Source organism: Pinus tabuliformis, chromosome 4_1 (assembly GCF_031772625.1).
Source record: "Pinus tabuliformis cultivar Carrire ecotype Pingquan chromosome 4_1, CPIR1, whole genome shotgun sequence".
NCBI lineage: Eukaryota > Viridiplantae > Streptophyta > Pinopsida > Pinales > Pinaceae > Pinus > Pinus tabuliformis.
In genome coordinates this window covers 535,913,375-535,929,561 of record NC_142303.1, presented here as the reverse complement: position 1 = coordinate 535,929,561, position 16,187 = coordinate 535,913,375, and the positions used below count along the sequence as shown (strand labels likewise).

At 34.6% G+C, this 16,187-nt stretch overlaps 1 protein-coding gene and 1 long non-coding RNA gene across 2 annotated transcripts; one reads left to right on the top strand and one right to left on the bottom strand.

Moving 5' to 3' along the window:
* Window positions 1-2,132: 2,132 nt before the first annotated feature.
* LOC149176944 (uncharacterized) lies at window positions 2,133-4,128 on the bottom strand. Its single transcript, XM_089420020.1, has 4 exons — window positions 3,835-4,128; window positions 3,393-3,731; window positions 2,500-2,981; window positions 2,133-2,364 (listed from the first exon to the last, which is right to left on the bottom strand). The coding sequence occupies exons 3-4, from the start codon at window positions 2,688-2,690 to the stop codon at window positions 2,133-2,135; spliced, it is 423 nt and encodes a 140-aa protein (XP_089276146.1). The 5' UTR covers window positions 2,691-2,981; window positions 3,393-3,731; window positions 3,835-4,128.
* LOC149176943 (uncharacterized) lies at window positions 2,196-6,937 on the top strand. Its single transcript, XR_016258083.1, has 3 exons — window positions 2,196-2,322; window positions 5,429-5,892; window positions 6,043-6,937. It is a non-coding gene; the product is annotated as an uncharacterized LOC149176943 (long non-coding RNA).
* The last annotated feature ends 9,250 nt before the right edge of the window (window positions 6,938-16,187 follow it).

Here is a 16,187-nt window from a genome sequence, read left to right as displayed (position 1 = left end):
ATTTGGTAGCAATTAAAGTTTATTTTTACATATTATAAAAAACTAATCAGCAAAAAAACAAAAATAATAAGTTTAAAAAAAATATTATAATTATAAAAACTAATAAACTCGAATTGATAAAATTGTTGTTAAATGTCATTGGATTAGTTTTCGAGAGTTTTAATTCCAATTTACTCATTGGTATAAATTTAATCACCTAATTCCTACTGGTAAATCACACCTATGTTAACAATAAAATAATATTACTATAAAAATAAAATAACTGCACATTTTTGTAAGTGTGTATTGTACGATGACAAGTGTTCTAAAATATATTTATAAAATTTATTTGGTCATATAGAGATGAGATGTTGTTTTAAAAAGACTATGTTTTGAATTTGATCGTCGAATGAAAACATTAAGGCCCCATGAAACAATATTTGCTGGCAAAGTACATAGTCCTGTGAAAAGCCGTTGAAAAAGAGTATTTTTTTGTTAGGTCGGTTATTGATAAGACATTGGGAGGAAATAAATTTATCTTTTTAAAGTTTAAATATTTCTTATTTCATGCCAAAATATTTGCCGGTAACGTACATAGTGTGAACAGAGCAGTGGTTGAACAAAGACAAAAATACTTTTGTTATGTCGGTTTGGGAAGATAATATACTGATAAGAAATTGTGAGGATAATATACTGTAATAAATACGTAGTTTCTTAATGGGTGTTAAATGATGAGAGGATAATATACTGTAACAAATATGTAGTTTGTTAATGGGTGTTGAATGAGTGCGTGTTTATTTTTAGATAATTAATTAATTAAAATTTAATAATAGATATATATATATATATAGTTTTAATTCATTTAATGCTTAATAATAAATTATCTATTCTTGTAGTAATATTATAAGTTAAACAAATTTATTTTTACAATTAATCACTCATTAAATTATCTCTCAAAAATTACAATTATATTTTATTATTATTTAAGTTATACTTTTAATATATAAATAACTTTAATATTTTAATATTTTTAACATTTAAATCATAAAAAAAATATTTTAAACACCTAAAATGAAGTACGCGTCTTTTAAAAGGATGAATTGCAAGAATATTTCAAAAGGAAGGATGGAAGGACTGTAATAAGCTTGGTCGGTGTGGCAGTTTGGGAATTGTGTATTTTATTGAATTATGTGTACTCTTTTTAATATTATAATATTTTATATGATATAATATATAATACTTTATATGATATATAAAATAATTTGGAAGGAGTTTGATAGGCGTGATCGGTGCGGGAGTTATGGAAATAATATTTTGTTTTTTTAATTATCGAAGTCGTTTATTTTTAACATTATAATAGTTTATATGATATGTAAATTATTTTCTATGTAAATTATTTATTTAATATTTGATTTGATTTTCTTAATAATCTTCAATTAAAATTCACTGGGTCAAGATATTGACTATGTTGGAGAGCAATTGATGATATTGAAAAATTAATAATATTTTATTAAATTAAATGAATTATTTTTAACATGATAATTATCTTTTATGTAACTTATTTTATTAGTCCCTGCCATCTGGCATTCGGCAGGGACTATTGTAATCGATCCGGTGCGAGATAGCATTAGTTTCACGTTTTATCACTGTGTTATACGCTGCTTATTACAAAGTTTTCAAACGCTCGATTAACGCGCTGTGCCGGATAACCAAAGTTTTATTTCAAACTTAACTTTTGCCATCTTATTTGGCCTCTTCCCGAGGCGGAAGAGGCCCGACCATGGCTTATATTAGTTTTACGCCTGCTGCATTTTGGCTAACCGTAAACGGTTTTGTTTTAATGTTAACATTAGTTTGAAACGTTAAATGTCTGAGATTGGCAGGTAGTTACAAGCAACATATCATAAGTTCATTAGCAATCGCAGGTAATTACAAGTGTCTTTGCATGTGTTACAGGTGGATGATGCAGCGCAGCTGTGCTTTGCTTTATATTCATTAGCTTCTATGCTGTATATTCATTAGCTTCTATGCTGTATGCCCTTTTCCAAATCAGAACCTAGTGTGGTCTGTTTGCAGTCCTGACGTTATCCCAACTGGAAGTCCTTTTTTTGGTACGCTCCTAAACCTAGTGTGGTCTGTTTGCAGTCCTGACGTTATCCCAACTGGAAGTCCTTTCTTTGGTACGCTCCTAAACCTGCTGGTAGATCTGGAGCGAGCAGGATACTAATCATCAGGTTCACAATCAGTCCCCGGAATGTGATTTGCTGCCGCCATCCAGGCACCTCCTTGTTGGCAAAAATTTGTTCAATGCTCAGCTCATCACCAATCCCATTTTCTTGCACGGTAATTTCATTATCCGGGATAGACTTGGAGACATTTTTCTGACTGCAAAAGACATTTATATTTGGGTTGGCTATATAGATCTACTTGTAGTATTAGGATAGTGAAATATGGATACTACTTTCATTGTGTTTGAAATTCCGAAACCAAAGTTTAAGAGCTGACATTACGATAACAAACCTGCTGAGTAAAGTGCTCCATCTTCTCTCGAATTTGCTGTATATTTGCTTCCATGGCCTCAGATGCAACAATTTCTTCTCCCTGACCGTCTTTTGCATTATCATCTTCGTTATGTCTATCTTCTTCTGTTGCTGTCTGAAACTGTTCACTGTCTCCACCACAATCCCCCTGCTCTGCTGTGTTGTCATCATCGCTTTTTTCTTTATCTGATATCAATTGAGAGTCTACTTCAAACTCATTGTTGGCAACCTAGGTCATTTTAAGGAGGAAAGTTATATTATAACTGTGAATGATTTAGATACAGAATATTGTATCAATATCAAACACTGGCTTAGATGACTCTAAGATACTATATCTCGGTACAATTTAAAATAACTCACTGGCCTCCTGCGCTTTCTTATTGTATCTACAACAGAACTTGGAGATTGACTCCCAGTATGCTTGTCATCTCCCATATCATAGAATCACGAGTTACAAAAGTCCTGCTTTGCAGAAACAGATGCATTATAAGAGTTTCTTTTAGGCTCTCTAAAGGTCAACAAAAGTCCAGTGAATTACGTAGGCAACATTTTCAATTTGAGTTTATTTTTATTTTTAAGGACTTTTTAGTATGACGCAACTTCAAGCAGACCAAATTAGGCCATATCTGCAATAGGAAATTAAAAGACTCATCAGGTTTCCCTATATTAGGTGGATGACCGAGTTTAATAAAATCTATTCACACAAATTTCCACTTTTCATTAATGCAATAAGAAGCAAGCAATCAGAGGATCGTGATACTAAATCAATCATGCTGAAGTGATTGAAGGATACATGCGGTATGCCGTATCCTACATTGATTCAAGTTTTCAATTTCAATAGCCCAATTCAATACATGCTTTCATGAATCATACCTTGATGACCAAATCCGTGCTTACAATATGCAAGTTTTTCATTCACACAGAAGCTGCTCAAGTTTTTCATTCACACAGAAGCTGCTCATTACGCCGTTGCCGTCCGCCAACAGTATCCTTCCTTCCTCCTGTATCTCGGCTGTTTGCTGCAACAAGTAAACACAAACTTATATATTCCTGTTCATTTCACAAAAATCTAAATATTCAAGCGATATAAATTATGCATAAAGTTCTGGAACAAACAACGCCTCTGCACGTTGGTTACTACTGTGTCCGATTCGGCAACGCCGACGCCTTGCATAGATATTCCTGTTGCGCTAGGGTTTTCTGGGCGAGATTCTGTAACAAAGAAAACAAAGAAAATAATATACCTTCTGAAACACAGAAAAACCAAGAACGAAAACCAGCACTGAATTCTCTTTTCAAGGTTACAGAAGGTTACAGAGACGGAGACAGAAGCAAAGGTAGCACAGAGAGCATATGCATTGCTGCCAGCCTGCATGGGCATTTGAATGCATATTGACTAAGTGTCAAGCCATATATGACATTTGTTGAAGGTGATTTCTTAAACGTGCTTTGAGCCACGCTCCAGGCGTTCCACTGATTAGAGCTTAGTTTCCTTTTGCATAGCTAAATCTGCCATATCCTCCACCCGCTTTAATTTTCAGTTGCACAGCTAAATCTGCGATGCCCTCCACCTGCTTTGACTATGGGAAGTCACCGGTTCGATCCAGCGTTATCGAAAATGACAGATTAAAAAGAGACGTGGTCGACTGTAATTCTCAGAGATCACACGTGGCCTTACAATTCGATTTTGACAGATGAAATTAGGTAGGGTGTGATTAGTAGAGATGCAAGGCGCTTAACTTCCAGAACAATTTAAGATTTCCGATGCGTGACAAGATCTCTGAAAACGGTGGTGGTGGCGCGTGAAGGAGCGTGGTAATCACAACAAATTGTGCAGTAGACTCTTCCCTTCCCAATAAAATAGTATATATAGTTTTGTTCAATATTAGTTTTATTCAAAATTGAATCACGAAAATGATGAAGGTTAAATTTTAATGATTTTATTTAAAATTGAATAAAAAATCATGTATACTATAAAACCAAATCTCACTTAATCGTTTTAAAATTAAATCACAAATCAATAACACTATAAAACCAAATCTCACGTAAACATTGAACCAAATCCTCTACGCCTCAAAACTATCTCAATGGTCTCTAAAAACAGCGACGGTGACGTGTTGGCCCAGTCTCACTTCTTCAGTCACGCGGGGCACCGTCAGCGTGTGGGATTTTGAGAAAGCTAAGGTGCTGGGCTTTGGATGCGTATCTGGGCAGGGTGCTGCCTTGCTATTATTGGAAGTAGCGGTTGACTTACAGAGGCCCCATATCCCTTCTAAACAAACTTCTGAATTTAGTAGTACCGAGGATTACTACCGATACAAGGCGCTTGACTCCCAGATATCCAGTGCAGTGGAACAATGAATTAACGGAGTGACAAGATTTCTGATCATGCGACAGAGTGGAACAATGAATTAACGGAGTGACAAGATTTCTGATCATGCGACAGAGGGTGGCGGTGGCGGTGGCGCATTAAGTAGCTTGGTAATCACAACAACAGACTGTACAGTCCCCAAAATCGGTGATGCCTGTAATATAACAGACAGGACTACCATCTTTTTTTGCATGAATTGCTCTCAATCCAAACTCGCCTAGAACATAAACTACGCTGTAAAACTAGTCCCGGGGTTTTCCTGTATACATTAATAATACAAATTTTAAAATAGTAAATAAAGCATAGACACTGGATCCTTTCTAAAAGTCGTATAATGTACAGAAACAACTAGCTAAACATTCTTGCAGACCTAATGAAGATTTAGAGCCCTCACAGTCATTACTTTCAATATATAACGTTAATAGGATCTGTATTGAGCACCTGAAAATTCACTGTATCTGCAGACTCACTGATTCTTTGGTATCATTTTATTTTTCAAAATGTCTGACTATGAGCTTGGTGCTTTTTTGTGTCGCAGGAAAATCCACTCTCACTGATTCTTTGGTAGCAGCAGCGGGTATCATTGCTCAAGAAGTTGCTGCTGGAGATGTCCGTTGGTATCATTGCTCAAGAAGTTGCTGGAGATGGCAGATGAAGCTGAACCGTTCCCTTCGTTTCTGCAAGAGTTTTTGCTATTTTTTGCTTTCGTTTCTGCAAGAGTATTTGCTATTTTTTGCATTCGCAGGGACTCGCTGCTTCGCAGCCGGTCTTGTTTAGTTATGGATTTGACTCGTTGAATCAATTTGTGATTAAGCTGTGAATACTTTTGTCAAATTCCAATAGGTTTAGTAGGTAATTCATTAATTACCGACTAACCTGCCTCTCTTTGAAAGCGGCTAACCCCGCCCTCCAAATGTGCTGCTCACTATCGTTCTGACTTGCCCTCCTGCTCTGCGGCGCTGCTCTGTTCGAAAGCTGTTCGTGAGACGGATAGTTATTCAGGTAAGGCGCTCGTGCCCAATTTGGAATCAGATTTTTTTAGAGTATTTAGCTCTCTAAATAAACCATGCCTCTGATATCTTTGTGTTCGTTCTGTTTTATCAAATGCTGCCCGTTAAATCATATGCCCTGTCTCCATATCTGAGTGTGCAGATTTGAATACAGGGCCGATCTGCATTACCTACTCAGTGCTGATCGCTAGGTTTTCCTTTTCTACTCTTTTTCCTCGTATCATCCTATCTCTCTCACAATTTGAACATCAATCACAGGGTTTGAGAGCCTTGGATAATTTTGAAACTCCAGTTTTCACATTTTCCTGTATCTGTGTACTATTACGGCGGATTTTATAGCTTCAGTTTTCACATTTTCCTTATCTCGGTGTATAATGTTGGTGGATTTTTCTATCTATTTGTATTATGCTGTGGCTTTGCTTCCCATATTCTTCCTTTACGGATGTACAGAAATTGGGGTTTGAAAATTTTCGTTTCTTTCTTAGGTAATTATCTATAACCCTCCTCCTCTACTGGAATTGGGGTTTGAAAATTTTCTTTTCTTTCTTAGACAACTTAGGTAATTATCTATAAGCCTCCCCCTCTACTGGAATTGGGGTTTGAATATTTTCTTTTCTTTCTTAGACAACTTATGTAATTATCTATAACCCTGCCACTCTACTGGAATTGGGGTTTGAATATTTTCTTTTCTTTCTTAGACAACTTAGGTGATTATCTATAACCCTCCCCCTCTACTGGAATTGGGGTTTGAATATTTTCTTTTCTTTCTTACACAAATTAGGGAATTATCTATGTCCCTCACCCTCCGTTCAGATTTGGGCCAGTTCTGAAGGCCGAAAACAACAGACACGAATCGCAAATCATCTGATTTCTCCCTGATCACCCGGTATTGATGCAATTGTGGCAGGCTCTGCATTGATTTGCTGGCCCCCTACCTTTATTTTAGCCTCCCCATGGCCAAGACCTTTACCAGCAAAGAGGGATTAGAAGTAGACGTCGCTGTTGTGAGGAGTACCTTCCGAACCAACCGCAGTAAATAGATGTTCCACTTTCCTTCCCGTGTTTGAGGCACTCTAAGAGGTCGTCAAAAAGCTCAAGTCTGTAGCAGTGCATTTTCCCCTTAAATATATGGGTAAGGATGGTTAGTTTATTTGGACGAATCTTAGTTTAAATTTTTATTTAGACGAATAATTACATTATTACGCAAGACATAGAATCTTAGTTTAAATTTTTAATTTGTTTAAATTTCTATGATAGAAATATTTTCGGAAATGCGTTTTGAATCAACTAGTGTGGTTTATTTTCAGAATGTTAAATAGGGATAGCAGAACTTCCAATGGCTAAGTTTGACTAGAAAACAGCTATATTAGACTAGACTGGACAACCGCTATAATCTATTATGAAACGGCTAGATTTGATTAGTGAAATGATTTAGTTAAAATAATATTATTAGAATAGTTAATATATGTATTAGTATTTAATATTAATATATTTTTCTAACCTTTGTCATTAAAATTAAATACTAATTTTACTCTAATATTTTTAGTTGGTTAAGTAAATGTTAACCAAATTTGATTTAAAAATAATAAAACTCCTGACTATAATAAAAAGTAACATGTAACATATATTAAAATATCTAGGGATAATAATAATGAGTAATGTTATGGATTTTAATAATATTAAATATTCTTATTATTATTAAAGTTTGGGTAACTTATTAATATAAAATTTTATTAGTTAAGCTATCTAAAGGGAACTTAAACTTACTGTTAAATTAAAATCATTATCTTATCATAGCTAACGTTAACCCATTTAGTTAGTCATAACAAGGACTATCTCCTAAACATAAAGAAAAGAACAAGAGGTAGATATCTAAAAGAGGACACACAACCTCAAAAAAGAATTAATGAGAAGAAAGAAAACAGGTTAGTTAGAAGCTTCACTTAAAAAAGGAAAAAATTAGATCAAGTCATTAATGGAGGGGGAAAGGAAGGGTAAAAAACGACTAGGAAGAGAGGGATGAGAGGGCAGGGATCCAACAACTACTAATTTTCCAACGGTCATCTCTATTGAGATTGCTTGGCCTTTTTTCAATCTCAATGGCTTCCCTAAATTTTCGGTGATGAAACTGTGCAACTTTAGCAATGACCCATGCTTCTTCAATACAAACATGATGTTTAGTTTTCTCAACATGCTCCGCTAGTGCAGAAGACTTGGTTCTCCCATGTTTTAGGTCTGCTGCGTGCTCATTAATCCTTTGATTAATAGAGCGTCTAGTGTCACCAATGTAGGGGGTCCCACAGGAACAAAGAATAATATAGACACCCTTCATGTTCTTAGAGTCGATAGGATCCTTCACATAAAATTTTGTTAGGATTTTGGTAAAGCTCGTTTAAAATTTGGTTAAATATGTACACAGATTAACTACTAAAAAATTAAAACAATTATACTTCTCCTGGTTCTTCTAATGTTTTTTTGCCTATCTCTGAAACGCACTTATTTAAGTTTCATGTCTTATCCTATTCACGGTTGATGAATATACTGAAACAACAATATTGGATACTCAATACTCAAGTAAAAGATGCCATTTTACATAATACAGATTGTGGTTCTGTGTCTAGCCAAGTTTACTAGTCAATCCTGTTTGTGGCCCGACTTACTAGCTAACAGTCACCCTGGCTTATACATTTAAGTTCTATGCAAAGTTGTAGTGTTCAATGTAGTTTTTAGATTTTATTTTTTCCAAACCTACTTGTAGGTTACATCAGACCTAAATACTTTTCAACTCATTTAAGTTCTATGCAAAGTTGTAGTGTTCAATGTAGTTTTTAGATTTTATTTTTTCCAAACCTACTTGTAGGTTACATCAGACCTAAATACTTTTCAACTAATTTATATGCATGGATGATTATTTATATATTTATGGAATCCATAACCAAAACTAACCGTGAGTATTTATGGAATCCATAACCAAAACTAACCAATACTTTTCAACTAATTTATATGCATGGATGAGTATTTATGTATTTATGGAATCCGTAACCAAAACTAACCGTGAGTATTTATGGAATCCATAACCAAAACTAACCATTTTTGAAGGGTGCAGTAGCAGAATATATGTATAGGGATTTGGGGAAGACTTTTGAATAAAAGGCACCAAAAATAAGGTGGTCAAATCCGATGTAATTTGGCCATTCTAGAACCTTTCGGCCATCCTCCTTCCTTCGGCCAAAACATGCTGGCGGACCTTTTGGGCATTCGTAGCTTAGTTAATGTCTTCTAATCTATAATTCTTGATAAATGTATTCTAATCTATTGTAACACTTTTTATTATTATTATCACGGGTAGCCTTACAGTGTTGTCAACTTGTCCCTCTGTAAATTTTAACCACCAAATTTTGGGATGGATACTATCCCTGGAACACCAGAATTTCAAATCACCTAAAGTGATATAAAACACACATAAAAGTGTACTGGCCGGTGAATGTGTGGATTTGATTTTGAAAAAGGCATTAATAACATTATTTGAATGTTAGAGGTAATAAGTGATTATTTGTATTATTTTTTTAAATTGCTAGTTAATACTTCTATTGACCAAAAACTTAACGTGACATGAATTCATAAAATTTGCGCTTAAAATTTTAACTGAGAGTCATAATTGTTTTGTCTCAAAGAGAGTAATATTCCAAATTGCGAATCGAGTTTCAGATTTGTCCCAGGTAAATGTCAAGATAAAAATAGTTTGGCAACATAAGTGGGTCCGGATGACATTTTTTTGAATGGATCAGAAGTATTTTTTTCTTTACCAAAAATAAATGCATTTTATGATGAGAATAAGTACATAACTTAGTTTTCCAAAGCGAATCTTCCTATGTATTTGGCCTAAGCATTAGCTTTATTTAACAGTCAAGGTTAGCACCTATTAAATGATAGAAAATAGAGAGAACAAAGAGCTATTACACACAACGCCAAAATACACACTTTGATCACAACATTACAAATATATAAGATATACTGACTTTCATACATCTAGATCACAACTACAACTCATATATAAAAAACAACATCTAAACTGACTCATAATAACAATTACACATAACATAAAAACATTGCTTCCAACAAATCACCTATAAATTTTGTCAAAATCACACCGCATTAATACAAAATTCAAACACCAATATGTAATTACCAAAATCACATATAAATCCTATCAACATCCACACATGTCAAAGCTAAGCATTCAATACAACATATAGCTACTAAATGACATGCAAACAGTTGGATATATATTTGTATAACCACAACCTTCATGTAACAATTTATGATAGGCATAGAGTTGGATGCATATTTTTAATAAATTCATTGTTTAAGGTAAGCTTTATAATTAGCAAATGGTGAGCATGTGACAAATTCATAAATGCTGCGGTAAAGTGCTGAGAAATCGTTGGATCCGACAGTAAAAATATTTTATATTCATTGACTCTCTACACCAGCATAACTTATATTTCAAGTATAACTTTTATCAATGAATTTGTTTGAGTTTTGATTAAAATTAAAATCTATTTTGTAGATTATTTGGTTGAAATGAAATTTCATGCTTATATTGGTCCAATGTGTATCAAGTTATACACTTATGTCTAAATGTATAGAAAAAGGAACTTAATTTTTATTTAAAATTAACTTCTTCAGAAATTGGTTGTCTGGGTAAAGCACATGTAGCATTATGAGATATAGTGATATAAATCGGCAAAAGAAATGTGTGATACTGATTTGGTACTTGAGTTTGAGTTTCTGTGTATCAAGTTACACACCTATGTCTAAATGTATAGACAAAAGAACTTAATTTTTATTTAAAATTAACTTTTTCAGAATTTGGTTGTCTGGGTAAAGCACATGCAGCATTATGAGATGTAGTGATGCCGAAAGAAATGTGTGATACTGATTTGGTACTTAAGTTTCTGAGCACATCTTTATCACAGTGATGGATGAGTCCTTTATTTGGAAAAGAGATGTTAAACTTCACTTTTATATCCGTTTGGATTATGACAGGGAGGTGGATTTCATTGAAAGTTTTCATTAATTTTTTAAATTAATTATGGTCTTATATTAATAATAAATTATTTAAAATTATAATTTAGTGAAACATTGAATATTTAAACAAAAATCTCTAGATGTTAAAAATTTATAAAGATTTAAGGCTGTAAATTCTTACAAGGAAACCAGCAATCACAACCAAATATAAGTTATATTTCAAATTACACCAAAATGAAAATCGACCAAAACATATATTTGTGTTGTCTTAAATAGATGTTATATAGAATACCACAGCCAGTTAAATCAAATGTCCTGTCTCCATATCTGACCATATGTGTGTGGGGGTAGGTGAATATAGTGCCAATCTGCATTGCCCGGTCAATGTTGATCACTGTCTTCATCATGCTTTTCCTTTTGTACTCTTTTTCCTCAGTCTATCTCTTTCAGAATTTTAACATCAATAACAAGGCCTGAGAGCCTCGGACAAGTTTGTAACTTCTGTTCTCACATTTTCTAATCTTTGTTTATTATTGCAGAGGATTTAGTAAGTTCAGTTTTCACATTTTCCTATCTCTGCGTCTTATTTCGAAGGATATTCTTATCTTTGTGTATCATGCTGTGGCTGGGGGTTTTCGGTCTGTACTTCCCCATATTCATCTTTTATCGATATGCAGGAATTTGGATTGGAATATTTTCTTTTCCTTTTTAACACTACAGGCTAGGCAGTCTTCTGTATCCCATCCTCTCCGTTCAGAATCTGGTCATTTTTGAATAAAGGGAGAGAACGACAATCACGAATCCTAATGATTTGGGTTTGGTTTTTTTTTACTTGATCACCAGGTATTAATGGAATTTTAGCGTGAAGATAACGTATCAGGACAAAAGTTGGTTCTAACGCGTGATATTTCCGGTCAAACAGATTAAGTTATGGGGTTTTCTTGGTAAAGCTATACAATTTATATTATTATAAGGAATAAGTACATAGCATCCAAATCAATTGTAGAGATTTAAAGTTTTCAGATTATCTTTAGATTATAAGTTAAAATGACTATTAATCGATTTGTCTCGACATAATTTAGATCATAGAAAAATGCCTCTTACTATGTATGGAAGACTGTTTTTAGTCAAATTGAGTAATTCGATTTTCCACATTAGCAGGACAATTTGGATGGCAGTTAATTTGTATGACATGACCTTGTCTCCTAGTTAGATAAGCTAATTTGATTTTGTAGGCTTGGAGTTCAGTTGTGCATGTGGTGATTGCTAAAATTTAGCAATCTAGTTTAGTTATTTTCAGTTGAACTCAGTTAACTGAGCTCCAATAATTAATTGAGTCAGTTAAAGGTTAGTTGAGTAGTTAGGACTGATGTCAACTTAGTGATATCTCAATTAAATGATCAATCAACCCAAAATAGCCAGACATGTATGGAATATGAATTTTCTAGTTGGAGTGGAGGAAAATGCAATAATGTAAAATTAATTGTATATTAGTTGAGTATACAAATTTTTCATTGGTTTAGGTAATCAATCTTTGGGAATTGCACAAGGAAATAGGGAATTTCCCTATTCTTTAGGAGCTCAATCTCGCCAGAATTGCGCAAGGAAATAGGAGATTAGTTGAGATTTCAATAAGCTAAGTGTTGGTTTGAGTTAGTCATTCAGCAGGGGAATATGTTTATAGTGCAGGGGAATATTATATCGACTAATATAAAATCATTGAAAATCTAAATATTTCTACAAAAATATCACCAAAAAATTTACAATTTGCATATTAAGGACTAGTAAGATTTGCCAAGGTTTCTAAACTTTAAGATAAACATCCATCCTTAAAATTTTCCCTGCATGTGTCTCTAAATTATGATTTCCATTTCGTAGAATTGTAGAGAAGAATTTGTGTCTCTTGTTTTCAGTTCAAATTCTTGAGTAGTTGCAATTTCCATTAATTTCCACATGGTATCAGAGCCCTGAAATCACAGTAGAAACCTCTTACATGAGCCTCTCCTTTAGAAATTTCAAATTGTAGGTTTTGTGAAAGAAAATGTTTTTCAACGGATTAAGATTAGAGTATGCCCTGAAGGGAAGCTCGAATTTCATAGCTTGGCCCATGATAGGATGGAAGTTGTTCTTGAAGATAATGGTGTGCTGGAATATATTAAAACTAATATTGCAAAACCTCCAGAGTCGGATGCACAAGAGTTAACCCAGTGGAAGAAGTGTAATCCCACCTCTCATGTCTACCCACTTTCATTGGCCTGCTCAGGGTAAACATGAGCTGAGGGCTACTATGACACGACTCAACCTCCTAGATAACCTTAAAGAAATGAGGTTGATAAAACAAGACTTCACTGACTTCCCTCAAGTCCTACAGGACCTCTAAGAGCTAACCAACCACTCCATGTGCCCAACCCCTAAGTTAACTTGCTTTTTCATTGACTTAGAACCTCAGTCGCTCCCATGATAAGGCCTCCATGTGACTGGAACCCTCCAGTCACTTGCACATCACTCCTTCCCAATGACTGCAATATTTTTTAGGCAGCTCTGGGCCAGTGACCGTGAATTCTAAGCCACTTTTTCAGGGCTAGGATCCAAACCTATGCCCATAACTTAATGAAACACTTTGAAAAAATAAATATCATAATGACAACGATTTTAACTCAAACTTGATCAGAGACTCGCCCTAGCCCATCCTAACCATGACAATCATTTTGTCAAACACATGATGAACATGCAACTTATAGGTCATGAATGCATATCTGAACATAGTTATTTGAAAGTTATCTGAGGTTTACCAAGGACTAATTCCCTCTCACAATAGCTAGAAAAACATCTATTAGGTTACGCATTCAATAATCATTCCTTTATCAATCAAACATGAGAAGAGCCATAACTTAGATCTGCCATAAAACCATGCTTATAACCAACATATAAACAGATAAATAACAATGATAGAACAACCATTAAAGCCACATAATAAAAAATACTTTTACTCATAAAATACAATGAGGGACTTTTATCTTATTGACATATGCAAAAGTCAACCAAGTGAGGGCTTCCACATACCACTCGACCATAGATTGGCCTGAACCAAATCTTTCTTTCAGCTAATCACTCATATGCCATATTCTGAGCATGAATGTGGGATCGCACGGGATGAATCAATCCATAAACAACTAGGAAAATCCATAGGTTAAACCAAGTCCACGTTGAAAATGGCAACAAGAAATGCTAAAAATAGAAGTGTTATAAATAACATTGCTATAGATAGCATTTCAGGTACCAGTGTGGAAAATAGCAACAAGAAATGATAAAATAAAAATGCTAAAAATAGCATTTCAGGATAGATTCCAATTTTAATTAGTCCCTGAATTAAAATTGAGAATTAAAATTCGAATTTGGTCTCAGAAGCTCTTTGAAAAATAATTAATTAATTCATCTTGAGTTAATTAGTTGGAGAAAATCAAACATGAAGTCTTTGTGAAGACATGCAACAGTTATCTTTTTGATTGAGGAAGTTATCCCTTAATTAAGGAGACAAGGATGTGTTGTATTTGAGTTGTAATTAGTTAGCTCAGTTAACTGAGTTAAGTCCAGTGAAATTAGTTTAAAACAGTTTGAGGAATTAATTGAGTTCAGTTAGTTAATGCATGCATGCAATTAGTGTTTTTCAGATAAATGAATATTCTCTCATAAATAACTCATGCATGTCAGTTCAGAGAAAGACTTAGTTAAAATTAAAGGAAGGGACAGTGTACTATCAGTTGCTAGAATATTCCCATGTGAATATCTCTTGCATGCAGAAGGAATTCATTTTTTCAGGATTGTGCAATTCATTTCAGAGGTCAGAGTAGTGTGTGAGGTGATTATTACACACAGGTGGCAGCTTGAGGACCCAGGAGAAACTGCGCAAGGAAATAGGAGGCTTGGAGGACTGAATGAAGACATGTGTTGTCTATTCTGTCTATGAGCAGCAGTGAGGAATTGTATTGAGAGCTGGATAGCTTGTGAGTTAAAGCTTTGTGTAATCTTGAGATATTTCCAATTGTATGATAATACAGATTGCGAGGGTTTTAGCTGAGGTTTTCCCCACAGTATTCTTCTGTGTTTTATGTGTGATTGAATCTTCTTCTCTGTTATATGTGTTCTATTTGATCTTGCTCGAAATCGATTAAACTTCCACAAGTTTGATTGTAGAGGTAAATTAAATATTTTGCTTTAGTACATTGCATAATCAGTTTAATCTATAGTGAAATTTCTACATGGTATCGGAGCAAAGGTGATCAAAGCGGAGAACAATATACAAAGAAGGGAGAAGTTCGAAGTTTGAAGTTCTTGATTGTAGGTACAAAATCGATTTCTTATCACATCTCAAAGTTCATCAATGGTGTTCAATGGCTTTAGACTCGAATGTGCCCTGGATGGCAGCTCGAGTTAAATAGCATGGAAGGATCACATGGAAACAGTATTAGAGGACAATGGTTTGAAGGATTTCATTGATCAATAATTCCCAAAGCTAGCAGCAGTTAATGCCCAAGAATTGGCGGAATGGAAGAAATGTGTGGCGAGAGCGAGGAGGATTCTTCTGGAAGGAGTTCGAGACCATATTGTCTCGAGTCTCCATGCGAAGGAGACTTCGTTTTCAATGTGGAAGACATTGAAGGATCTATATCAGAACAACAGTGACCAGAGGAAGCTGGCGCTAAAGGACAAGCTTTGGAAAATCAAGTGTGAAAAGGGCGACACGATCTCTACATATTTGAACAAGCTCACCACCTAAAGAGATGAGCTTGGAAGTGTATGAATCACGACAGTCGATGATGATATGGTGAATCTTACTCTCCTCGATTTTCCTAAGAGTTGGCATAGTTACCAAGACTCAGTGAATGGAAGAGAGAAACTGCCAGATTGGGAACGACTATGGTTGGATTTGATGTAGGAGGAGATCAGGAGGAGCACAAGAGATGGTTCTTCATCCAAGGAGGATGAAGAAAATTTTGCCTTAGTGAGTAAGGCAAGGAAAGGGAAGGAGAAGGATTCTCATCCCAAATTGAGTTTTTCTCATGGAGGGAATAAGATTGACAAATCTAAAGTGAGATGCTTTAATTGTCATGAGGTGGGCCATTATGCAACTAATTGTCCATTGAAGAAATCCAAGAAGGGATCATTAGAAGGATCTGAAGGTGAGGCATTGGCCTCTCAGTTCGAATTGGATTTTACCCTCATCGCATGCATGGTTTCATCGATAATGGGTTGTGG

Excerpts from the sequence above, each read along its gene's own strand:
- LOC149176944 (XM_089420020.1), bottom strand. The coding sequence starts at position 2,690 with ATGATGACAACACAGCAGAGCAGGGGGATTGTGGTGGAGACAGTGAAC. Across the intron at positions 2,365-2,499 it reads TGGAGCACTTTACTCAGCAG|TCAGAAAAATGTCTCCAAGT; the intron begins GTTTGTTATCGT and ends TGTCTTTTGCAG.